This window comes from Cinclus cinclus, chromosome 4, assembly GCF_963662255.1.
Source record: "Cinclus cinclus chromosome 4, bCinCin1.1, whole genome shotgun sequence".
In the NCBI taxonomy this organism is placed as follows: domain Eukaryota; kingdom Metazoa; phylum Chordata; class Aves; order Passeriformes; family Cinclidae; genus Cinclus; species Cinclus cinclus.
In genome coordinates, this window is record NC_085049.1 from 294,536 (window position 1) to 320,725 (window position 26,190).

A 26,190-nucleotide genomic window follows, 5' to 3' on the forward strand; every position below is an offset into this window, starting at 1 on the left:
CTGGAAATCTAAAAGAAGCTCTATTTTCATTCCAGTTTCCTTTGGATGGTATTCTTGTGGTCTCTTTGACTGTGACAACAACTTCTACAGGTGATTGTTGTGCTGGAACAAAGCTACTAGAAAACAGATTCCTAACCACAGCACTTGACATCCTACGTGTTACGGATTGAATTAATGAGGTTCCCAGAGCCCCTGGCTGATTTTTCCTTCCGGCAAACCACCTTCCTCCTGCCCCCTGCCCCTTGTTCATCAGGGGGGCTGCTGTGCTGGAGATCCCTCTGCCTTGCAGGCTGCCAGGGCAGGGTCTGTGCTCCAGGTGCTCACGGCTGGTCCCATGGCAGAGGGGGCTGCGTGGCTGCCTCCCCACTGCCCTTCACACCAGGAGGGAACCGAGGGGCAGCACTGGCTCCTGCAGCCCGGAGGGAGCTGAGGGGCTCTGAGAACGATGTCTTGGGGAGGGCACAACAGCACCTCCCCATCCATAGCTAATGCCCTCAATGAAAAGGAAAAATGGTGAGCAGTGCTTTTAGAGCTGTTCACGTGCTAAAAACTGGTGTTCTTTGCTTTTGGGGTTTACAGTGAAAATTGCAAGAAGGTGAACATTTTCAGGGTGGCTACTAAGATACTGCTTCACTGATGATGAACTTTTGCCTGGAACACCATTCACTGGGTAAGATCAGGGTGGAGGTCTCACTTTTCCTAAAGTCTGGTCTCCTTTTCCGGCCAGTAAGTTGACTGAATTAACTGGTCACTATTGACAAAACGTTCTTTTCTGCTCTTTGTCCCACAGGTGCCTCTCTCCCCGTTGGCTGAGAGGGTCTCATCTCGTGGAGAAGACCTTTTTCGGAGAACCCAAAGGACAGCAACACTGAAGAAAATGGACACCGTGCCCAAGACCAAAGTCAGCCCCAGGTACACATACCTGAGAGAGAAATGATTGATCAGAGCCTATGTCAAAGGCAACACACGGCCAGAAGGCATCAAGGACACACTCATATTTTCATCAGGTAAGGCTGGGGAAGGACACCTGGATCAAGGGGATGACCCTGGAGAGGGGAGTTTGTCAGCTTGCCCAGGGCAGGTATAGAGTGGTCTGTGGTCAAGAAAGCATCTCAGACATTTACTGACCTCCACACCAATGTGCTCCAGTAAGAAGAGTACTAACATTTTTTAGAGCAGTTACTCTATTTTTCAGTCATCTCATAAACAGCACCAGTGATATCAAGACCATTGATGGCATTTTTGCTTTACAGGCATAATGACAGCAACAACAGCAGCAACAATAACATCATAATGTTTTATTCGCAAAAAGAGTCCCAGCTGAGATTTTTGCACTTTCCTTCAAGTTTTCAAAACAAGATGTACCCTCGTCTAATGTTTATTTTCCTTTTGGTGGGAGAAGGGAAAACCTGTTGCCCCATTTTCCTCTTACCACTGTTATTCCATTCTTCATTTCTGGTGAAGCCTTTCACAAATACAGTTCAGACAATCACTGTCCTCTAGCAATAAATTGATAAAGACAAGTCTGCACTTTAGTGTCTAGATAAGCTAAGCACGTTTTGTGGCACCTTTGCCTTACATTTTCTGATCCAGCTCCAACATGGAGAAAAAAGGAGCTGTAATAACTCATTTACCCACACACACACACACACACACACACACACACACACACACACACAATGACAGCAGAGATACTGAAAGCTGAGGGAGCTTTAGCATAAAATTGAGGTTTCAACACAACTTTTTTTGGGTGAATTATTAAGTGACAATTACTTCCAGCTGATACTGAAACAAGATGATCTGCCCTCCCCCCAGAAAGAAATTGAATCAAAAGAGAATGGTGAAATGCGAGCGTTATTGTTAATATTGTTAGTCTGAGTCTTTAATTCAGGTTCAAATCTTTCACTCAAATTTTCTAACAAAAGTTCTTCTACCAGCGCCAGGTGTAGATACACTTTAAGAACAAAAGTTAAAGAATGAATGGAGAAAAGCTGTTACCTGAGTGCACTGGAGTCATAGAGTCTGCATGCTCCTCTTCCCCCACATCTTTTGCTTCCCCATTTCAGGCAAGTGGTATCTATGGCTACTCCAAAATACACTGGGGCTGGAATCCCCGCTGGGTGTATTTAACAAATAAACAGGGGTAAGAAATTTACTTTCCAGGCTGATCAGTTCTGCTGTAGAGGCACATTCATGTGGAACATTAAATGATGTGTTCTAACAGCAATGACACCTCCACACTGTGGTTTGAGAAGACGTGCCTTGTGCTGCCCAGGCACACACCGCCCCTTCCTCCCTGCAGGAAGCCAGGAAAACATGACAAAACATCAAAAAGCCTCTGGAAGTCTGTGGAAGAAGTACTCGCCACAGTTTGCTTTCCTTACCCTGCGGGCCACCTCTGGGGAAAAAAAGTAGGAGACACTTCTCCTTTCTTGAGAGCAATGGAGTCTGTCCAGCTTGGGGGTCGGGGTGTGCTGTGTGCTGGGTGGGGAATGAGAAGGGACAGAGTGGGGCTGAGAGCCTGGCAGGAATCCCCCAAGTATCTTGAGCTCCTACTGTGGCAGGGACAAACCTACTGCAGTTCCTGGGGGCAATGGAAAGGAGAAACCTTTCTTCATGTGCTGATGTGGACATCCTGGACTCTGTGTCACCTGGGGAGCAACCCATGGTTGCTGGAGGAGAAAGTAAGCCTGGAGAGAAAATTCTGGCTTGCAAAGGTGTAAGAAAGAAGCCAACAGCTTGTTTTGATGTAAGTTCATCCAGTTCATGTAACTCGGCTCATGTATATAGGTGACTTGCTTCTTGCTATTTTATTTCTTCATGAAGACCTAGAGGATTTTAGAATTTCCAGTTCATTGGCATCTCATGTTACCCTTAATTTCTGGTGGCTCTACCACAAGGCTGCAGTGAACCCTACCCCCAGGCACACCTGTAGTCAGGTTAATTCCCTTAGAAACTAGTGAATATATGTCTGAAAAGCAATCACAAATTCACAGCCATAGCCGTTCTACTATGCTTGTTGCTGAGTAAGGGGACAAGATGTAATTTTGTTGTTAGCTTCAAAGTCTGCAGGATCACATCTCTACAAATACTGGCCTTGGGTATTTTAAATATACCTAAGACATAATTGTCTGATTTATGAAGTACAAAGCAATTTCCTTTTTCCAAATTTTTTTTTTAATCATATGATATTTATTTGCAGATAGACATTGTTCTTTCCAACAATCAAAGCTTAATTCTAAGATAAATGATTAGTGAGGAGTATATTAAAACCAACTCAGGAGCACAAATGGACTTACCAAGTACTCTAATTGCGAGGGTATAGATACCAAGTGCAAATGATTTCAAGTGGGGTTTAATGCATCTAAAAACAATAATAAAAGAGGTGTTAACTATAAATAAAGCATCAGGTGTATATAATTAGAACACAAATAGAAAGCAAGAGAAAGGAAAGAAATGTGATCTTTTTCTCCTTAATGTCATGGACTTTGTCCAAATTGCAGAAATGTGTAAAAAAGTTGATAAACCCAGAACAGCACCTAGGAATTCTGAACATCTATATTCAACATCATATTTAAGACGGTTGTGGATTTTCAGATGATATCAGCGCTTAGGTGCTACTAACACAGGACAAGAAAATTGATAGTGAAATCATGCATCCATAGGATGGTTTTATTCAGTTAGACACTCCCTGAAATTCAGGATCAAGACCCAGGCTAGTACAAGGTATTTAGGCACTCACTTTTAATTGCATTCTATCTAGGATCAGGATCACACCTCCTGTAAAGGTAAATCCTCCAAGCCATTCTGTGACAGAGCAGACTATTTCCATTTGGACTCTTCTAAGATCGAAGGGTGTGTCCAACACATGCATCCAGTTCTTCAGATGAGGCCGCTCCAACCTTGGATCATCATCCTGGCTCCTTGAGGGAGGAGAGGTGGTGGGGAGGAGAACAGCTGCCTTTCCCATCCCTGCCATCAGCAAGGTGTGTATGGAGCCTCTCAGACTTGTAAGGGTCACCCACCTGCGGCTCAAATGTGCGGTTTCTCCCCACATGTGCCAGACTGACTATTACAATTCCTAACCCAGCACAAATCTGGGTATATGTTTGATTTTGGCAAGTGAGTAGTACCAGTCACATGATTAAACAAGGACGTTTTTGATATGTGGGGTAACACATAGATCAACATGGTAATTAATAAAACTCTTGTCACAGTCATTCTATTCAATATAAATCAGAAAAAATTAAATGGGCTGAAATTCAACTTGTCCCTATGGATGAACATAGCAGTCTGGAGGCACAGTCTGTGAGGTCTGAACTAGGGTAGCCTCTGCTTCTGCAAAAATTAATGTAATTTGGAATATGTTTAAAAAAATAGTAGACATTTCAGAATTAACTCTATTGTTCCTCACCAGTGTAGTTTTCAACGCTTTATTCTCTAATGCCCTGGTCATGGTTTATCATCACACAATCTGTTGACTGTGGTTAATACAAATACTGCCATCTATGAGGGCATGACTGTAAAATGATTTTAAGTTGGAAGAACAGTGTCTTGCTCTCCTACTAGACGCTTGCTAGACAAGCACTCCTCAGCCTAGAGTCCTCCTAAACAAATCTGAGGGCATAGAAAGCAAAAAGTGGAAAATAAAACCAATAACTGGATATTTGATATGTGTTTCACAGGTTTTTTTATCCCGCAAAAAATATTCTCTTTCAGATGAAAAAAAATTGTTTTATTCTTTGTATTGTCTTTGCACGGAAACAGGAGTCCTTTGTGATCCTGAGTGATAGCCAGACCTCTTAGGGAGATCTGAGACTTCCTTTTCACTGCCTAATCACCTGCTATTAATAGCTGGTGCTTGAACAACAGCTATCTGAACTGCAGGGCTTTTTTCTCAAAAACTTCAGGGCTTTCCCAAGTTCCTTGGCTACTGAAATTAGACTAATACCACCAAAATGACATTTCAGCAAATTACTTGGTCACCAGCTGTAAGCATATTTCAATGACTTCAGTGTGCAAACCATCAAAGTAAGTGCCACTAAATCTTTCAGGCTTTCAGGGATTTAGCTGTATTTGTCCTCCATGGCAGGTGCAATGATATCTGCTCATCTGGAAACATCAGCTTGCTTAAGTGCTGGAATCTTAACAGAGATGACTGAATACTGAATAATTTTTAAAAGAGCTAATAGGAAAAAAATGCATAATGAAGCCTGCAACTTGACCTTGGGACTATTTGTGTTCAAAGAAAATTTATTTTCCTTCTGGTAACAGAAGCACACTTTCAATTCAGCCAAATTTTTGGAGTCAGTGATGGATTTCAAAAACAACAAAAGTAAGCATGAGCTTAAAGTGGAATTGTGCCTACAGGTCATTTGCAGTGCAGGAAAAAAAATAAAAAAGGGTTGAACTGAAACATGTTTTATTTAGCTGCACATCAAAATGGATGCCTTCAATCCAGCAAGAAAACACATAACTTCTCAGTTTCAGTTAAATGTCTCTCAAAGTAAAATGATTTTCAACAGCAATAAAAGCATTGGAGCAGGACCAACAAAACTGTTTGGCTGATTTCATATAACAAAGTGGTTTAGTATTGTAACTGAAAACCTTTCTAAGTTTTTCTAACTAAATCGATTAAGCAGCAAGACCCCCAAGAGCAAGTTCTTAGGACTGAGAAGGGCAGGCAACTTTATGTGATTTAAGCTTGTATGTGTTCAGTTATGAACATCTCCCAAACAATTAATTTTTAATGCAGTGGAGACAAGAAGAAAGCAGGAGTTGAGCATGGCTACTATTTTGAAGCCCTGTGTAGGACCAGATTTGTACATTTTCCATCATATGTCTTATGGACAGAAGGAAGACATCATGTAGAGGGAAAGGGGAAGGGGTCTGCATCCCTGCATAGCTCCATGCCCATATTTATCCAGCGTGTCAGAAGCAATCACAGAGAGCAATCTGGTGTAAATCCTGACAGTTTTGCTGCAAGCTCTCCTCTCATGAATCACCCTTCTCTTGGCTCACAGACTGTTCAGTGGTGCAGAAGCTTCAGTAAAAATGGTCTAAAATGGATTATAGTATGATTGTTCTTGGAGTGAGCCCCTGGGGAGAGAGAGATGCTGTGTGGTTTTCCAGCACTGAGTAGTAACCCTGCAAGGGGTGTGAGCAAAGCTGTGCAGCTTGCATACACCTCACTGGCAGTGTTTGTGCAGGGCTGTGGAGAAGCATCCTCACCTCACCCATTTCTCAAAGTCTCTGTGAGAATATTTGTTCTGGTTCAAGGATTGTGATGGAACTCTAGCTGAAGTCACATTTCTTTATTTAGGTTTCTCCATATGGCTTATGCTCAGCCAGTTCTAACACTGGCACTGTGCACGTGGTATAAAGGTACCAGCAATGAGACAGGGCCTGGTCCAGAAATTTAATTCAAAAACAAAGAGTATTTGGGAGCAAGAAAACACATTTATAATACTAAAGATTAGTTAGATTGGATTTACTGTTGTTTTGTTTGAGAAGTAGAATGTGCCCATCTGGAAATAATTTGGAAAAAGGAGCCAAGAAAGAAAGGTCTCCAAAACAGAGCAGAGCAGGACGTGGAATCCAAAAATTACAAGCAGCTGACAAAAATCCAGATTAAGCGCTTGTAGTATTAAATGACTTTTTCACTTGCTAAAATTAGCTTCAAAGCTTACAGTGATGGACAAATAGTTCCAGCAGTTAAATACACATTGAGACAAGCATTCAATAAATCTGTGATTATCACAATAGGGGAAAAAAAAATCTCATGCTAAAACAATCATTAAAACAAGGAGAAAAATCTGGGAGAGAACAATAACATGCAATATACTGCCTTGCATACCTGCAAAACATTTCCCAATACTAGGAATACCAGGAGGGGTCAGAGTACTAGTCAAGTGTCAAAACACTTTGAAAACATTTGGCAAAGCTAGCAGAAATTATTTCTTACCTTAGAAGCAGTATGTATCCAGGTGTGCCACCTACTGACAAAGTGTATGAAGTGATAACTGATATTACTAGAAAATACAGAAACATTTTGGGACACTCATTTCCTTTCTGACATGGTCCCACCACAGCTGAGGAGCTTTGTGAAGATTCAGAGGTTCCCACACAGCTGCAGTTAAAAAATACCTGGAAGAGATAAGGCAAAAGTGCATGATAACCTAAACAGTGGAGAAGTGGATGTTTAAGAATTGCACATCGTGCTTTTCTGGATGGCTGAAAGTTTAAGTCCAAAGTGGGAAATGTTTTACAAAAAGAAAATGCTTATTCAGTGAAGGAGAAAATTATAGAATATCTACTGTTGATGAACCTAATTTATAGTTTTTTCCCCAACAGTATTGGTAGCCAACAGCTAAAAAGAAAAAAAAAAAAATGCCTCCAACATTCTCTGCCTGTGATTTCTGCTGGTGCCAGCAAGTGAGAGAATTTTAAATGTGGGTGGCAGATTTCTAAAAATCCCTGCTGAGGAGTTCAGGGCTGAAGGGGCTGGGGCATGCTCAGTTCAAACCCACTTACTCTGACAGAGCTGGTTTTATCAGAACAAATATCCTGTCCCATATGGAAATGTAGGATTGTCTTACAGTGCCTTTCCCAGTGCTGCGGGATGCCCGGCAGCCGGCGAGGCAGGCGGAGATGTAGGTGACTCCATCCTCCCCACAGATGGGGTCCCAGTCATTCCTGGAACACAAGCAGCCCGAGTTGCACTCTGAAAGCAGGGCTGGCTCATAATCCGTCATCGGTTTAGTTCTGTGGAAAAAGAGAAGTTGGTGTTGCCCAGCAGATGTGGAAGAAATGACAATCACTCCTGGGTTATGCTCTCTGCCCGGTGCACCTGGCCAGACCTCCTCTCTGCTGCCCATTAAAGGTGGTCTCTTCACACCCACACAGCAGTGTAAATCCTTATTTCTCTGTTGTCCAAACATTTTCACACTATCACACCACCTACGGTGAGACAGTGTTTACTTTATTAATGGGGACAACTAACAATTCATATTACATTCATTTTCTCAGATTTTCTAAGGTTTCAGTTATACAGTTTTAACACAACTAGGCAAGTGGCAAAGAAGGGATTGAGTTACTGCTGGGAAATGGTCTCTGTAGAAGTTAGCAAGGAATTTATCAGCATGGGATTCATCTGAACTGAGTGTCTGATACCTCGCACAGCAGCTCTCTGCCAAATTCAGTCATCAGACACCAGTGGAACAGCTACCAGAGCTGCTGTGAGTCAGTGTTGGACACACCTCCCAAAAAATTCTTTTTACAGAGCAATGGCATGGGCAAAAATGTTAGCCTCAGGTGTACCTCATGGTAAACATCATGGTTAATCCATGGATCCTTAAATGTTGAGTTCAAAGACTATTAAATGCCATTCATTGTTCAGTGGCACACAAAGGCAAGAAACAATTAATTGAATCGCTTCCCCCCTGCTGAGCTACTCACAGTTCCAGGAATCACTGAGCTCAAAGGATGGGTCCCATGGCAATAATAACTAAAAAGTAATCAGAAAAATAATCTGCACTCGTGACATAAACCCCACTGGTTTATGCTGTAATCATGAGAGGGTCACGACACAATGGAATGGAGTGGTTTCCACTGATTTGAATCAAATTTCTGGGAAGCATATTCAGGTCAGCCCCTCTCTTTTCACCAATATATACTTTGAGGAAGGAGTTAGGTTTGATGCAGCCCTTTGTGCTGAAGCCTGGCCTGCCCAGCGTACCCGTGGTACGACACGGTCAGTCCGGCCACGTCCGAGTTCTCACAGCCCATGGCAAACAACGAGAGCAGCAGAAGGTAGCCAAAGAAAGATGAGCCCAAGGAAAGTTTGGCAGCCCCTAAAACACCGATTCTGAATTTTTTCATGATCAGTCCTCCAGAGAATATGCCAAAGGCCACAGCAGGAATGTTAATAAGACCTGAAATCAAACAGAAAAATCTGTATTAATGAAAACCCCAGCTCAATGGACTAACCTTGTCAGCCACAAAAAGAAAAACTGCAGCAGTCAGATGAAGGAACAAAACATAAAATATCTTCAGTCAGGGCCTTTTCTTTTGTCCAGACTTTGATCCTTGGAGTGTTACAGAGGTGCTGGGACAGCTTTGAAAGACTTACTCCCAAGGACATGCTTCTTTCCTGGTTCTTTTACAGAGAGATTATGGAAAACGTTTAGATAATGCTCTTCCAGTTTCTTAAGATAGGTAGTTTTTTTCCATAACTAGTTTGTCCATGGAGTCATCTGCTGATTCCTAGAGGACAAATTTAGTTTTATCTAATGTTATGAAAGCCGGAGCAAGACCTGCCTTTTAAAAAATTCTTTTAGTGCTTCAAATTGCTCTGACAATTTTGATATCTAACAGAGGTTCTGATAGAAACTTTTTTTTAAAAAAAAAGAAGAAGAAGAAGGAGTAAAAGAGGTTGTGAAAGAGAAATAAACACTGAGTTTGAGTCAGCCCTCAGGTTTCTTAGGAAGGGTGGATTTGGAGAGAAAGGAAAAGGAGGAAGAAAAATCGCAGGGATAGCCCCTCAGCAGGATGCTTCCCTAACCAAACCACCACACACTCTGTTGGATATAATTCCTATGCTCAGAGAAATCAAATGGCTCTTAATCCTCACTCAGTTTGCACATACCTGAAAGCTTAGCTCCAGAAAATCTTTAAATACAATGAGAAGTACTATACTGAATGTAGGGATTATTTTATGGACTTTCTTTGGCCATCAACTGTACTTGAAGATTTCTCCTTGCTTTGAGGAGTTTCGTGCCAGGAAATTCCAGCTTCTATCTTTAATGGAATTAACATAGCACAATGGATCATTACAGCTTTTCTGCATATATATACACCTCTGTTGCTGTGCAACTAATGCTGCTCTGAAACAAGGCAGTTCCCCCTGTGTTGGGTAGATGTAAACCTCTTTGCTGCTTAATGCTATTGAAGCCCTGGACCTCTGGAGCTGAACTCCACATGCAGGTTCAGCAACTGGGCAGTCAAGTCCACCTTCCTGAAGTCAGCCACAAAAATGTTCATCTCTGTACCCAAAGGCTGAAGCAGCTTCTCTCTCTTGTGCTGTATGAGACAGCTTGGGATATGACTTGACTGCCTCCTATTTAACACCCATTGCTTCAGAGGGTCACCCATAGCACTCACTTAACTGATCTTCATTTTGTTTAAATAAATGGGAAGCCATCAAGGCAGCAGATCTGTCTGATGATAAATTTATGTAAACTATTCTGAAATTATTTCTCAGTTATTCTCTTGTGTTGTACATGTATCAATATTCAAATTTCCTGTTAAATGGGAATTAAGATATCAAATCATGTAAACTTTTACAGTAACTCTTGCATAGATAAACTCAGAGTTAATTAGTGCTGAAGCAGAAATGAAATAACTTACTTTCTATGAGCTGTTACTTAAAGTCAGACAAGGAAAGAGAAGAAATGAACATACCCTAAAAAATACTTTTTTTCCTATATGTATATGCCACTCCTAAAATATCCATTTTAAAGATATGAAGAAGCAGATACAACATTACCTATAACAAAGTTAGTTTTTGAAGATGTCTGTCCATACTGCTGTTCAATATACTTTGGCTTATATGTCACCATGCCAATTAAAGAATTGAACTGAATGATACTTGCACACAAATACAGAATGTAAACTGGATTCCCAAAGAGGTTCTTCAGTGATGGCAAGAAGTCTGTAAGACAAAACAGCAGAAATAACAAGCAGGCCAGAGAGAGAATAACTTCTCTGAGTAATGCTTTTTAACATGGGAGAACCTTCCAAAAAACTCCAAATTGCAAAACATTTCAGAGGGAATCTGTGAAGTTCTATGATGCTCCTAACAGCTCCCCTGTTTCTGGATGGAGGAACAGTGGAGCAAAACACTAAGCATCAATTTCCCAGAAGAGATATCTTGTTTTGAATATCTTCCTTCCATCATAAACTAGGAATGATTTGGTTTCTATATGTCTTCAACAGCTGCAGCACCCTTTAGCTTAATTTGGGGCAGAGTGCTCAGCACAGCTGACAGTAAGTACAGACATATTGAGGTACAGATTCAAGTTCTAAGTGAAAATGCTTTTGGCAAAGCATGGCCAAGGAGCTGCAGTTGTGCAAACAAGTTCCTATCTAAATCCAGGCAGGCTCCTCTAATGCTGTAGCTGGTCTGTGCCCAACTATATTCTGATCAGATATTGTACGTGTTTTCCTAATGAATGAACTTGCAGGTAAAAAAAAAATAGGACAAACCAAGGATTGGTTTTCTTTTGAGCACCACTTCTGCAACAGTCACTATATGAGAACAAAAAAATTTTGCAGAGCTTTATGATGTGTGCTGGGCCACTACTGTAATTTCACAAATCTTAGCTGAAGACATTCTCCTGCAATAGCAAGTCCAGGGGACATTGAAGAGACCTTTTTGTGTGTACTAGTGAGTTGGAAAGTGAAACCTGAGAGGAAAAAAATGTAATTCTGAGACCATTAAAATAGGGACTCAGAAAGTATAACATTTTTAAGTCTAAAAGCCTTTGAGAGAATCAACCATCAGGAAGACAACTCAAGTGATTTGCCTTTTGCCATCTCTGCAAGCTTTGCTTGTTGCCAAGAGGATGTGTGCTGGTCCTTGCTCTCCTCAGTGATGAACTTGGAGTGCTCAGAAGAGGTGCTGGAGTCCTTCCTGCTCTCAGGTTTTGGGAGGTGCTTGGGCAGGAACCAGAAGGGGATGCCAGCCAGGACACTGATCACCCCAGCTATCAGGTACCCCAGCCACCACGCTCCCACCCACTGCACGTCCTTGGGACTTATGGTGATGCTGTCTGGAGAAAGTGCAAAAGAAGAAACAAGTAAATACATTTTGAGAATATTTGCTGCTCATAAGGAAGGTGGTTTTGAAGGGATTTTCCATCCCCAGCATGCCAGGTTTAGCTGTGCTCTGTGTCCCTATGGGCATTTGACAGAGCAGCTGTGGGGACACGCTGAGGATTTACTGATTGCTGGGGCACAGCAGCAGCCTAGCCCTGACACTGCTGTGCCACCTGCACATCTCCAGAGATGCTGCAAGGACCAGCACGTGGGGCAGTCCAGGTGGCCACACACTTGCTTCTAGTCAAGCTGTTCTGCACAAAAGCCCCAGGAAAAAAGCTGTTTTCCTCCTGGTTTTTTTTGTTGTTTGTTTGGGTTTTTTTTTGTTTTGTTGTTTTTTTTGTTTTGTTTTGGTTTGGTTTTGGTTTTGGTTTTTTTTTCTTCCTGTTTTCTCAAAAGGAAGTAAAACTTCCTTCTCAGAAGGAATCAGGAGACTTGGTACCCCCTGTCAAACCTACTTTCCTACATTTGTCGGAAACAACAGGATATTAAAAAAGCACATGCAGGATCCTGAGCCTCACTCCTGTTTCCTCCTGGTTCCCACTATCTCCCCCGAGCCTCCTTACCAAATCATCTCTTGGAGGCACCTGCTGCAGATCTGCTGGGGCTGAGTAAGAGTCAGACCTCCTTCTTCCTCTACACCCATCCTTCTTGCCAGCCCATTCTGCATGGACCACTGCACTGCTGTCATCCTTTCCATTTCATCAAGTGCCTGCTCTACCCCTGCTAGCCCCTCATGCCTAGAAGATAACCAGAGAGTTCTTGGCCTAAAATAAGCATTTTGGAGCCTGGCTGGATTTTTAAAGCCTGAGTGCTCTGACTTACCCAGATCTACAAACCCAATGTCAACGTAAAGTTTGGCACACAGGGATCCCAGGAGAAAGCCAAATATTGGCCCTATAATGGCAACTGTCTGTACACAGCCTGGAATAGAAAACAGGGGACTGTTACACTCCTGAGCTAAAAAGGGTACTGCTGCTTCAGCATCTAAGAGCAGATTATGGCATGTGATGGGCAGCAAGAGATACAGGTACACAAATTGAAATATTTTCAAGAAGAAATAAAATAATCAATAAAATTTTCCCTGTTTTGATGAAACTTTTTTGTTGTTATCTAACTAAAGAGTTAAATTCAGCCTGAAGGAATAAATGTCAGGAAACTGAAAGGCCTAAACTCAATAGTAGCACCAATCTACAATTACTAGAAACGCTTTAGCCAACAAGATTAAAGTAACTGGAAAGCAAATGTCATTTTTTGAAATTAATTTACCACTTTCAGTTGAGGTAGGTCCTGAATAGGCTGAGACATCACTTTGCTTTGGTTTCCACTGTTAATATGTTTCAATACACCTTCAGCCAAACTTTCTGAATACTTTGAATTTGAAAAAACTCACGTGGAAATCAGGGAAGGCAGAATCTTTTACAGAGAGAATCTGATTTTTTTTTGCCTTTTGCTTGGTTGGAAAATTGTCAAGAGTAGATGCTGATGAGATAGGACTTTTTGGTAATATTTCAGTGCAGCGATCAGACAGTGAACACAAGAAAACACTGCTCCCAACTTTCTAAAGTTTCATTACTATTGTTTATAATCCTACATTAATCTGGAGAGGATGTTTAGAGTGCCCACTGAAATTCTATTTTAAGTGCTTAAAAGAGAGCCTGTTTTTATCACTTTCCAGAGAACTGAATGTGTGCAGAGGCTCAACAGTCCACATCCAGAAGAATTAGAAAGATTAGGGAACAGCAGGAACGCAAGGTCAAATTCTTTCACCAAATTAAGATAATGGAACTGTGTTGGTTTAATTAAATGGGAACTTGGAGTGTACATGACTGTTAAATAAACTTTAATATTGGAAATTATGCAAACAAAACAATCAGGGCAAGTTCATTCATTCATTCCATTATTCAGAATGACTCCATTTCCTCTGGGGGAAAATCCACTAGGAAAAATAAACAATATTTATTTTACCAATATATAAAGCAGCATTCTCTTCAACAGCATAATCATCGATGTATGCAATACCCAGGGGCTGGATAGGGGTTTCACCTATTCCACGCAAAAGATTTCCCAGTAAAACATAGATCCACATGGAAGAGCCTGCTTCCTTTTCACACCCTGTGTACACAACAAGAGACAACAACGATGTGTTTATAGGAACAGTTTGACACTGAAAGCTCAGGGCTTCTAAAGTACTTCTGTTGTGGGAGAAACAGTAGGAACACTGGGAAACAGCTTAAGGTTGAAAAATTTTTAGCATAAGCTGCCTCAAAGATACTACAGTTTTGCTGGTTTTATGCATTTGCCACCACATCCCTTTTTAGAAAACTCTCTCACTTCCTTCTAGCCAAAACTGGGATCTCCTGACAGAAAAATTTGGGAAACATTAATGATAGTGAGCACTACCAGTGCCAAGATTTGACAGAGATCATTCTCACCTGCATTTATTTTTTCTTGAGATTTCTCCAAGGCTGAGAGTGGAGTTTGGCTTTTATCCTGCAGACATGGAGAGAGGCTAACAGTGGAATTGATGGTAGAAGGGAATCTCTCATACCGGTATCTGGTTAGAAAACAGCGTTGTGTTTATTCATAAGTACTGATATCAGACCTGTAACTACCAGATAGGCCTATTGCACTTAAATGCAAATTTCATCTGCATCCATATAAATCCATCTGGATCCATAGCCAGTGATAGTTTACAGGGTAAAAACAGAGCTCTATTTATACTGCAGTTGTAAGTGAAAATGGTCCCATTGGGTTTTTTTTGTGTCAGTGATTGATTTCAGTTTAACCAGCACTTTGCTCTGCTGTGATTCATGATTTTGGACTAAGAGATTATCAAAAACTAGTGTATACTCTGGCTTGTGATTGGTACTCATCTTCCTGACTATAGCAATAATTTCTTTAATGACATTTCAACAATTCCTAAACCATATCAAAATGTGGCAAATGAAGATCAAAGACTAATAAAAGAATAATTTGGTGACAACTGAAAATAGTATGCAAGTTAAATAATTTGCTCTACAGTAATAAATTTTTTCACCAAAAAAAAATTAAATTAAGTAACCGCATGCCCATATGCCCATTTCCATCTTCACGACCAACGCCTAACGCCTAAATGTTTTAGTGAGCTGCCATTCAGGGTGCACAACCCAGAACACTGATCACTTTGCACTTACCGTCCCATGAAGAACTGGGGCATTGCGATTAGGAATGTTCCAGCTGACATAATTAAGCAGCCTGCTCCAATTATTCTTGGCCTGTGAAGCTTTGCTCCAAAGTAGCTCACTAGAATTATGATTAGGAGGTTCCCTTTGAGAGTAAAAAAGGAAAACTGAGTTTTACTTCTTGTTGATAAGCGATCTCCTAAAATAACAATTCCTAGTCTGTAGTATGGGCACTGATTTCAGGGAGAGAGGGCTGATGGGTTGGCCTTTCTCCTTCTGTCCAGGCATTCTACAGGAGCCCAATGCCTTCTGTGATAGGAAATCCATTAACCTTTGGATAAACAGCTGGAAAAGAGGAGAAAGACTGTGCCAGCTGAAGAGAGAAAATAACCAGAAAAGAAGAAAAAAGGAGGAATCAAATAGAGTTTATACACTTAGGCTAAAATGTCATTCCTGTGAGTACCAAAGTCCACTGAATACCCATGAGATAAATTCAGTAATCTGAAATAGTGAGACAGTGACATGCTGGAAACCTTAGTGTGAGAGGGAAGGAGAGGGACTGCATGAGAAATGTAGATTACAGTTAAAGGTTTGTTCTCCTACTGCTAAATAAATCACAAAGGACAAACACTTGTGGGGGGGAAGGGGGATTTCTGCCTGCAGAAATCTGTGCAGGCAAATTCTCATTCAACACTCAAAATGTCTATTGGTATGAATTAGTCACATGCTTATCTTATCAAATTACATGTTTTTATGTCTATGCTGAATTGCCTGTGTTAGCAACCTTCTCCTGTTGAACGTAATCATAGTCCCACTTATTTTTACTAGGTGAATCTTGCTCAGTTTTATGGTTCAGGGAGATTCATATAATCTTTCTTCACAATAAATTGCATCACTCTTTTTTTCTGAAAATAAAAATGGGTTTCTACAGCACGTACCAATTTCAAAACTTCCATCAATAACTCCAACCAAAGAGGAAGGGATGTCAAATCTTCTTTCTATTTGTGTGATCGTACTTTTTAGGTAACTTCCTGACAGTGCTTTAGCAAAATAAACAAAAGACAATGCACCAAGAAATAGCTGTGAAAAAAATGACAGTGATTAAAATCAAGCAGTACAGAAGATAAATGAATTATTTTTAAACAAGTTCTGCATTCCTACCTCTTCTTTTGCCAAATAGCCAAACGAATATTTCTCCTGCTTCTTATTAGATGATAGATAGCTGATTTTTCATCTTTTATGAGCAATATTGATAAAAATTGAATTGATTCTCAACCATTGCTCATTTCAGATAGAGGCCAAAACTACTGCTCTGTTGCAAGGCAGAAACTTGAGATTTTTTCCAGAGGGAGTATCTTACACAGTAACCATATGGGTAAATGCTTAGTGTGGCTTGGTGGGGAGGTGAGTTTTTTAAAATTTTAAAATATGTTACATATTTTGTGAGATGAACAGTGGCATACCAGTCAATTCTTGTCTAGGCTCATCCTTCCCCTACAAGAACTCTTGCAATCTCTAACACATGCATTTTCCTCAGAGTGCATTTTGCTGGGGACAATCTTCTCCCATCCTTTGGTTTTGCAGAGACAGTTTTCTCTTGGCTATCACTGTCTCTGTTTTAGCATGTTCTGAATCAGGAGTGAGCTTTTTGGAAATTAAATTCCATCTCCCTTCACAGTGCTTTGGTATACACTTCAAAGGTGCAGACTGAGCCCCTTTCCCACAGAAAATAAACTGGAAGATGAGGGCTGGTCTGAAATGCATGCAGTGGGAGTGCAGGGTCCTGAGCATGAACTCTTTGTTCCTGCAGATCTATTGCCTAAATTTGCCCTCCCTGAATGCAGCCCAGTTGAGTTTATGTGCTTCACAGATACTCACACACAGTGCAATTGGTCATGGGAACCACAACATTGCTTTCTACCTTCAGATACAGGGGGTGTTGACTCTGTTTGAATATGAATACAGATGTTTTCTGTAAAACCCAGTCCCAGACATTAAGAGACACATTAGGATTTTAATTGAATGGAAGTCTAGAACTTTGTGTTGCTCCTTAATCGTCTCTGACAATCACACTCCCAGTAAGCAGGTGCTCTGAGCAATGTATTCACCTCCAGTGTAAATCTCCTTTACATCCCATTTGACAAGGCACACTGGTAATAACATCACTGCTGAATGCAAATCCTTGTGTTAAAGTTCAAATATATCTATTTATGCAGGGCTGGTTATCCCTCCTTCAGAAACAGTTGTGGATAAATAGACATATACAACCCCTCTCTGGTTCTTTTTTCCTAGAGCAGCAGCTCTCAAAGAACACTCTAGTACAATTATTCTCATAATATTTTACATTTTCTGTATGTTTATGCCCTTGGAATTAAATAATAATGTGAAACTACTTTTTTGTTGGTTTTTTTCTTTTAAATACAGAAAAATGGTATAGGTAAACTACATCTTGAAATGCTTCTGAATGTCTTTGGCACAAATTCTTTTACTGGGTTTTGCAAACCTGTTCCAGGTTTGCACTGGTGGAAGGACACTCCTGATTTAGGGCTGGGACAGGAAGGTAAGCATGATTTCACATTCTTCTCTCGTTTGTCAGTGCTTGTAAGTAGATATTTAAACACATCTTTCTGGTCAATAAAGGCACTTTTAAGACATAAGAAGGTTGATTATGAAGGTTGATAACTGGTAAAAATAACCTGTTATGTCTGCATATTTTTTTCTTAGCACATTAGGCAAAACTTGAAACAGAGACTCTTCATGACATCTTTAATAATTTCATTCTGATTCAGCAAGACCTAATCAGAACTCAAAAAGAGTTAGTTCACAGAAAAGAAAAGAAAGCTTTTCTAAGTTCCTACAGGGATACATTAGTTATATTGGTTTGGGTTCCCAGGTCTGACTTCTTTAAAGAGAAAGAAACTGAGCTGAAATAGTATTGTTTTTCTGTTTCTGGAGCTAATAAGTGATTCCTGACTGGCAAATCTGTGACCGAAGTTTTATTCATTGAGGGGTTTGGATTATCATTGTAGCAAATGGAGAAGCAATGATAGAATTATATTATGGTACAAAATCTATTTAATACAACTCATCTTCTGTTTCAGAATGAAACCATTCAAAATTTACAGACTTCAGGGCAACTATTGCTGATGTGATTGGCTGTACTGGGAGCTGGAGTAATATCTGAAAGTAGATGTGTGCTTGAGTGAGGGAAAAAGAAAAAGAAAAAGAGAAATAAAGACTGCACACGATGAAACGGGACAAGGCCAAAGACTCATTTTCCATGTAACTCAGATCATCTCACCACCGTATGGTGATTTTGAGAGTCCACCCAAGAGAGTGCCAGCATTTTGGAAATCAGGTAGAGGCAGCAGGCACAGCTTTGTGCTGCGTGCTGTGCCCCCATGTCCCAGGGAGCAGGGCTGCTCCAAGGTGCAGGCTGAGGCTCAGAGCAGGGACCTCCCATCACCGCCAGGAAAATCTCCTTGTGCGGGAGAGAGATGGACATGCAGTGGTGATACAGTTTTGTTTCTGCAGTTTATTTCAAAGTCACCTCATGCAGAGCTCTCTTGAATGAGGACGATTGCAGTAATGCTTTAATAATATAGCACTGGGAGCACACAGGCCATAATGCAATTTTACTTCAGAGAGCCCAGGAGACCACCATGGCTTGTGCCTTAAAAGAGCAATCTGTACTGACAGCTGCCTGGGGGATCTGTCTGCCAGTGCTCTGCTCTCCAGCTTCAGGTGGAGCAATAAGGAAGATAGAGGGACTTTTTAGGGTGGGTCTTGAAGATTTCATAATATGCAAGCCTCAGCCAACAAATTATATTTGATGACTACCAAAAGTTAGCCAAATACAGATCTGAAGATTTTCTTGTGACTTAGAAGTATCTCTAATAATTTCATACTGACTCAGCAGGACATAATCAGAACTTTCAAAGGGATCATTCATAATAAAAAGGAGAGATTTTCTAAGTCCCTAGTGGAATATTCAAAAGCTCTTACTCTACCTTTATACCTCCACAACACGACTGTTTTTCCTTGGATGCGGATGATTCGGATTTGAATGAAGATCGGTCCACGGGCAAGATTGTGTTGTTTGAGAAAAAGTGAGTATTTTCTTTTGATGAAGTCTCCATGGTGGTATCCTCTGCCTCTAAAGCAGAAAACATGGAGAACACATTAAAAAGGCATCCTATTAGCTCAGCCTCAAAAGCTCATCATGTGACAGCAACACCCCGCTGGACTGTTTTCCCAACAACAGCAATTACCGAACTTTACAACAGAATCTGACCAGTGCACTGGATGTTTAATTATGGAAATTTGCAATCCACTTGCCTACAATAATGGAGATTAATATTGCCAGCAGACTAAACAAGGCTCATTATAATTTTAAATGACATTTCTGAATTCTACTTGTAAATTCACGTTTTTACATGCAACCAGGTCTGCAGAGATTTCTCAGCGCTGATCTCTGAATTTCCCATATATCTGGGACATTAAATAATTAGATCAAAGGAAATCTATCCCCATTAATGAGACATTTGAATTGTTTTAGATGGAAACATTAGCTCTAATCATCTGATGTGAGCTAATGAGTTATGCAAGAATAAAGAGGTTTAGTTCCCTTTACCATTTTACATAGAGTCTTAGGGCTCAGTGGTCAATTGTTTCAGGAAAAAAATGTGAATTTGCTTCTTTGCAGGTAAATACAAAGAAGTAAATAAAACCTAAATACTGTACTTTAGAAACAAAAGATATCAGTAATTCTTAAATCTCTAGTTACAGCCTGCAGTACTTTGTTCATAATTTCAATCTCTAAATCAGATCTGAAAATATTTATGAAATCAGCTTCTGTGACCACTTTTAGGCAGTCCTATGTTTTACAGAAATGCTGCCTGAAAATATGAATAGGAAAAGTTCCTGTTTTCATGTTTGTCTGAAGACACAGATCTTACACAAGTTAAAAATATATATGGTTTTATGTGTATATATATACACACCTCTGGATACATGTGTTTTCATGGCTTCCCAAGCATGCACTTGTTTTACCAGACATACAAGTGAAAACAACAGAAGTTTATCTTTAGATAGTAAGATTTGCTCATAAAGTCTGTTCATGTATCTTCATGAAAAAGGACTTTGCTTGTGGCACCAAAATTTTCTCTGAGATCTCTCCATAATTTAAAATAAGAGCTATGACTACATATAAGAGAAATATTTGCATTTCACACTGTCCTGACAGGAACTCTTATGTATTTCCTTATTAAGACTAAGGAGTATAGAGATCTTGTTTGCACTTAAAAATATTATGCTTACTGAACACTTATTGCATCTATTCCTGGTATGCTTCTAATTTTCTTGATGTCTTGAGAAAAGTCATACTGTCTCTCTCTACCCCACTTTTGAACCTGTATGATGGGGAAAGACAGCATGTACCTCACAGCACTTGCACGAGGATAAATTATTGTATGACAATCACATAAGGTGTGCTGCCATGCAAGCACATCAAATAGCCTCTACTGTAAGGTTTGAAACGCTCTGCATACTCACAGCAATTTTGGAATTAAAAAACCCAAAACCTGGAAAAGGAAAACAGATGCACCACAGCTAAATGAATTGTCCTTATCTCTAAGCAAAGCAACTTCCAGCTAGAGGAGGTGTGCAGAGGTGTAAAGAGTCTCCTCCACTGCACCACACATGTAGGATTGGTCAGAACACAAAAATAATTGCTGCGGTGGTGGAATATGATAAAGTGATGCTTGACAGCAGATTGCGTTCCACAGAGTTGAAACAAATCTCAAATGGACAGCAGAGCTTAAACAAAACTTTTTCTCAAATTATTACATTATAAAAATTGTTAACATTTATTGTCCGACTGTCAAATAGAAGAGTGCAAGGAAGGCCTGATGTCCATGCAGGCTCCACAGGTTTAAATACATCCCCAGCTGCTCTTGCGGCATGGCTTTAGGGAGGTTGGTAGTTTTCAGAGCCACCTGCAGCCATGTATCTCAGAGCATCAGTTTGGTGCCCTGACAGTGCCTTGGATGGCAACTTTTAACACAAGGCAGAGTGCAGAGAAATGTGCCCAGTGGAACCATAGCCAGCTGCACCATCAGTTTGATCCTTCCTCTTTAGTGCCACCAGAATACACAGGACTGTTTCTCTGTAATCACAAATCTGCCATTCAAATACTCTTGGCACTATTGGTGTTATACTGGGAGTATTCCTGTCAATTCCAGTGGGAGGTGAGGGGCATCTCTGGTTTTATCCAAGGAAAAACCTGGCTGGTAAGGATGGTCTCTACTGAATTGGGTATAGTGATGTCCTCAGGTTGTTACCATATTTCTCTGAAGACATGGAAAATGAGGACAGAGAATGTCTAAGCATTTCCTTTCCAAACATGGCAGGAATGCCAGAAAAATGTAAACATAGAATTGTTTAGGTTGGAATAGACTCCTAAGATCATTGAGTCCATCTGTAGACCCAGCAGTGAGAGGTCCACCACTAAACTCTCTCCATGACTGACACATCCACCCATCTTTTAAATACCCATCTTTTAAATACCTCCAAGGACAGTGACTCAGCCACTTCACTGGGCAGCCCATTCCAGTGCTTGACAGCCCTTCCAGGAAAGACTTTCCTGGTATGCAATCTAAACCTTCCTGGTGCAGCTTGGACCTGCTCTTTCTTGTCCTTGTTACTCAGGAGAAGAGCCTGACCTGCCCTTCACTACAGACTCCTTTCAGGGAGTGGTAGAGAGCCATAAGAACCCCCTGAGCCTCTTTTTCTCCATGGTTAACACCTCCAGCTCCCTTGGCTGCTCCTCTCAGGACCTGTGCTGCAGACCCTTCCCCAGCTCCACTGTCCTTCTCTGGACACATTCCAACACCTCAGTGCCCTTGCAGTGAGAGGCCATGACTGAACACAGGGTTTGAGATGTGGCTTCACCAGTGCTTAGTGCCAGGGGGCAATCACTGCCTTGGTGCTGCTGGCCACACTAGTGCTGATACAGGCCATGATCCCACTGGCCTGCTCCTGCACCTTTAAGATTTCTTTCTTGAAGAGTGTCCATCCTCCCTTGACCCCTTTTCCCCTCGGAACTTTCTCCCAAGGAACTCTGTCAACCAGTTTCCTAAACAGGCCAAAGTCTTCCCTCCCGAAGTCCAGAGCTGCAGTTTGCTGAGCTCCCCTCCTTACTTCTCTAAAGATTAAATCTCCTTCATTTCATGATCACTGTGCCCTAGACAGCCTGTAAATGCCACGTCACTTGCCAGTCCTCAGCTCACAAACAGGTCCAGTGGGACACCTGTCCTCATCAGCTCTGTGTCAGGCAGTTTTCTTCCACACACAGCAGGAACCTCCTAGACCTCCTAGAGCTCACTTCTCTGTTGTACTGTGTTTCTAGCAGACTCCCACCATGACCTCTGCCTTGCTGGCCCTTTCACTGACTTCTACCCATAAGCAGCTGTCCCGGTTGTCACTGTCATTAAGCTCTAGAAATCAAAACACTGCCTAATGTATGGGACTACCCCACTGCTTCTCCCTCTGTGCCTGTCCCTTTTGGAGAGTTTATGATCATCCACTGCAGCACTCCAGGTGTGCTTCATCACACCTGTAACAGCTGAGTAAGTCCAGGTGGGTGACGCTGCCATGCTCACACCTTGTCCCTGACTGTGTCCTGGCAATCCCAGCTGGGGCTCAGACCCTTCCTCGCATCCCTAGCTCCAGCTGCCTGGGGTGTGGGAGCCCTCTCCGGTGGCTCTGCTCTCCATCCCACCCAAAGCACTTGTGGTAGCTCACCTGTGACACAGCTGGAGTGGCAGTGGCACTCACTGTCCCGAGGGCTGGCATGTGGACCTGTTCCTGGCGGTCAGGTCCAGGGACAGACCTGTCCCTGACCATGCATTCGGCAGGCTGAGACAACTCCAGGCAGTTCCTGAAGTGCCCTTTCACACATCCAAACTCCAGGCAGTGAGAAAACATCCTTCCCCCCTCTGGAAACTCCTCCACTCTGCAGTAAGCCTCCTTAGCCGTGCCTTTGCTGGGTGTCAGCCCACAGGCACAGCAGCTGCACTTGCTGCACTGGGTGGACACAGAGGACGGTTCACCCATGAACCCAGCTAGGAGACATCCTCAAACTCCCAGGCTTCAGGGCTCCAACACTCCATGGAAAGGGAAGCAACAAATAGAGGAAGGAAAGCCAAATCTTACCTGGCAGCAGGAATCCCCAGAGGTGGTGCCTACCAGTTTTCATAGGTAAGCTTCCTCTACTGCTTATGCATACCCACACTTGCATGCACAGGCACTGGTCCCAGCTTAGAAGGGGGAAAAATCGGAGGGGAAAACCTCCTCTTAAAAATGGCCCTGTCTGTGGATATCCATCTTATGCTGGAGGTAAAGAAAGAAAAAGAATGGGCGTGGGGGAACTTGTTTTGTCTCTTGTTTTGCCTGAGCCTTTGCTATTTTTCTGCCCCCCATCCTCCTCCCCCACCTCCTCAGGTTTTTCTTCTTCTGTCTCCTCCTATCAATTCCAGGACACTGGGCACACCAGCAAAGCAAAGATGCTGGGTGCCCTAGATGCGAATCATGAAGAGCACCTAAACAGCCCTCAGGGCGTGTTTTTCTTTGCAAGTTGCTTTAAGTGTGATGAGACATGTGACAAAGCTTTGTAGAGAGGAAAAAAACCCCAAAACTCTGATCTTATTAATTGCTTAATTCCAGGAAACAAAAGAATTCAAGGGGGAATGGACTTGGGGAAAAAAAAAAAAAAAAGGGACTGCGTGAGAGAAGACAGGCTGGAGGGTGAACAGGTGATTCACAAAGACTTCTTAGTCTTTGTCCCTGGTCATTCCTCTTATGTCCAGTGTGCCCTGCTCCCCAGAATCCACAGGACAATGTCCCTATCAACATGAAAAATACCCAAAAAACAACAGAGTAAAAAGATCCACTTAGGAGATTGCACAGAATTGCATCGGAGGGTCAGTCAAGTCCTTTGCCACAAGGAAGGAAACAAAAATTTTGAAGACTTCATTCCCACCCTGAGTTTTTCCTGCTGCAAGGTCACAGCTGCTAAAACATTTATTTGCAAGTTTTGGTAAAGGGAAAGAAGGTGACTAATTCCCCCTGTAGTCTGTTGAACTGAGAGAGGCTGTAAATCCCATCTTCTGCTACCCTGTAAGCTTTGATTATATAAACAGAAAAGGCATTGAAGTTAAAAATTCTTCTTCCTTTTCCCTTCTTATTCCCTCCCACCGTCTGCAGTGCAGCAGGTTCCCATGGCAGCTAAAACCTCACTCACACAGCCAAACACAGAGTAGGCTTCTGCTTTCCTAGATTTAATACAAATTATTGTCCTTTCCTTTGTTATTGCTCCATTTTGGGTTCTTAATGAAGCTGGAATTTTATTACACTACACACATTTCACATTTGGTACTTTAAAGGGTCTGGTATCCTTCTTTGGTTTGGAAACTTGGAAATCTATTTTCCCCTTTTCTAAGACATATTAGGGTGCCTAATATGCCCACAGTAATTAGTGATTAGGAGACTTAGAGATTATGAGCTCTTTCAGCCTCTTTAAGAGAACAGCTTCCAGGCTATTTCCTTCAGTTATTAGGAAAACTGAGTTTACACAATACAGGATCTGTACTAGTTTTGCATGACTTCTTATCTTCATTGCTGACCTTGTTGCTTTCAAAGATTTCTGACACAGATTCCAGTTATTCTGCCACTGGTAACCTTTACCACACTGTCCTTTCAAATAAGTGAAGTTTCATGATCAGATTCGTAAATTTGTTATAAAAATCCCTCAATACTCTAATCCTCCAATACCTCATTATGGTAAAAATTGCATTGATAAGCACCAGAGCCTTGTCCTTCACCCTGACAGAAAAATGTCTATGGACTGGTTTTATGTCCTTTAGAGAGCAGCAGTGCTCTGAAGAACAAGGCCCACAAGATTTAGTGCTCATCTTGGATTTTTGGTTCATTGTAAAACCTCAGTTTTTTATCACAGTTGGTCTTTTACTGAAATTTTGTTACACAGCCTTCTCTGACTTCTTCATAGGTGTTGATATCTTAACTGGAGCTTCCCCAAAACCACTTGTGGGAGGTATTTTCCATTACTGAAAATTTCCTTACACCTCCAGAAGAGTGTCACCATTCCTTTATAAACTAATTATAGCAGCTCCTCAAAAATGACCATGTTTATGTCCTCTACAATACTTTTGAAGATGCTCAGAGTAAATGAATACAGGATCCTCTCTAAAATTCAGTAAATCGATCTGACAGAAAAGGAAGTCTCATCCAGGTAGGAATTTCTTAGTCCTCTAGGCCTTGCATGCCATGGATATCCCATGGAAAGGCAATGCCTCATTAAAGGTGATGTACTCATCACCTACACAATTCACTACCAAGGACTGAGACATGACAAAGAAATCACTACCAATTATAATACTGGACATGACACTCCTTGATTGTCACTTTTCACTGCCTCCCACAGCACAGTGGCACAAAAACCTTTGGAAGCTTGCTATACAATCAACCAGACAAGAAAGGCTTTCTTGCTTTGCAAAAAATTGCCTACATAATTATATATATCTATTCTACAATGAAACAAAGCCGTTAAAGCAGCTACAGGACAAAGAACCAGAGAGAAGCTTCTCCCTTGAGGTCTGTTTTCCTTAGATTCCTACTTTGTATTAGTTACAGGAAGTTAGAAGGCAGATCACTTCCATTTCTAAAGCACAGGTTAAATTAATTACACTTACAAAGCCTTGTCTAGCCAGAGTGAACAACTGTGACAAGTGTAATCTTCATACACGGGCCCACCTTTACACTAACAACACAGCAGGTTTGGGGCCAGTCTTTGGAAACATGAAACATTTTTCTTTCTAAAAGACATTAAAAAAAATATGTATTCCAACAGAATGCATTTTCACCTGCTAGAAGGAAAATACTGTTAAAAAAGAACAAACCAAAACATATAAATAAGATTAGGACATACCACATCACCTTAAAATCTGAATTTAAGTGATTGCTATAGTCCAACAGACAAAACATTTGCAACCCTTAATATTTTTGTGCTGCAAAGCAAAGTTACTTATAAACTCTTGGTGGAATGAGTCTTCAACTACTCTCATTGAGACTG

At 41.4% G+C, this 26,190-nt stretch overlaps 1 protein-coding gene across 2 annotated transcripts; it reads right to left on the minus strand.

Moving 5' to 3' along the window:
- Positions 1–699: 699 nt before the first annotated feature.
- LOC134043861 (solute carrier organic anion transporter family member 1C1-like) lies at positions 700–23,340 on the minus strand. Of its 2 annotated transcripts, XM_062492595.1 has the most exons (15): positions 23,256–23,340; positions 19,052–19,197; positions 15,980–16,121; positions 15,054–15,186; positions 14,313–14,434; positions 13,846–13,992; positions 12,703–12,801; positions 11,586–11,831; positions 10,547–10,711; positions 8,738–8,933; positions 7,599–7,764; positions 6,965–7,146; positions 3,300–3,364; positions 1,999–2,116; positions 700–922 (listed from the first exon to the last, which is right to left on the minus strand). In XM_062492595.1, exons 1-15 carry the CDS (start codon positions 23,338–23,340, stop codon positions 700–702), a joined length of 2,235 nt encoding a protein of 744 aa, XP_062348579.1. The 2 variants fall into 2 exon arrangements, with proteins under 2 accessions (XP_062348579.1, XP_062348580.1); XM_062492596.1 differs by lacking the exons at positions 13,846–13,992; positions 23,256–23,340 and having other exon boundaries at positions 19,052–19,180.
- Positions 23,341–26,190: the final 2,850 nt, after the last annotated feature.

Excerpts from the sequence above, each read along its gene's own strand:
- LOC134043861 (XM_062492595.1), bottom strand. The coding sequence starts at position 23,340 with ATGCAAGTGTGGGTATGCATAAGCAGTAGAGGAAGCTTACCTATGAAA. Across the intron at positions 19,198-23,255 it reads CTGGGGATTCCTGCTGCCAG|AGGCAGAGGATACCACCATG; the intron begins GTAAGATTTGGC and ends TTTCTGCTTTAG. Across the intron at positions 2,117-3,299 it reads CCTCGCAATTAGAGTACTTG|CGGGGATTCCAGCCCCAGTG; the intron begins GTAAGTCCATTT and ends AAATACACCCAG.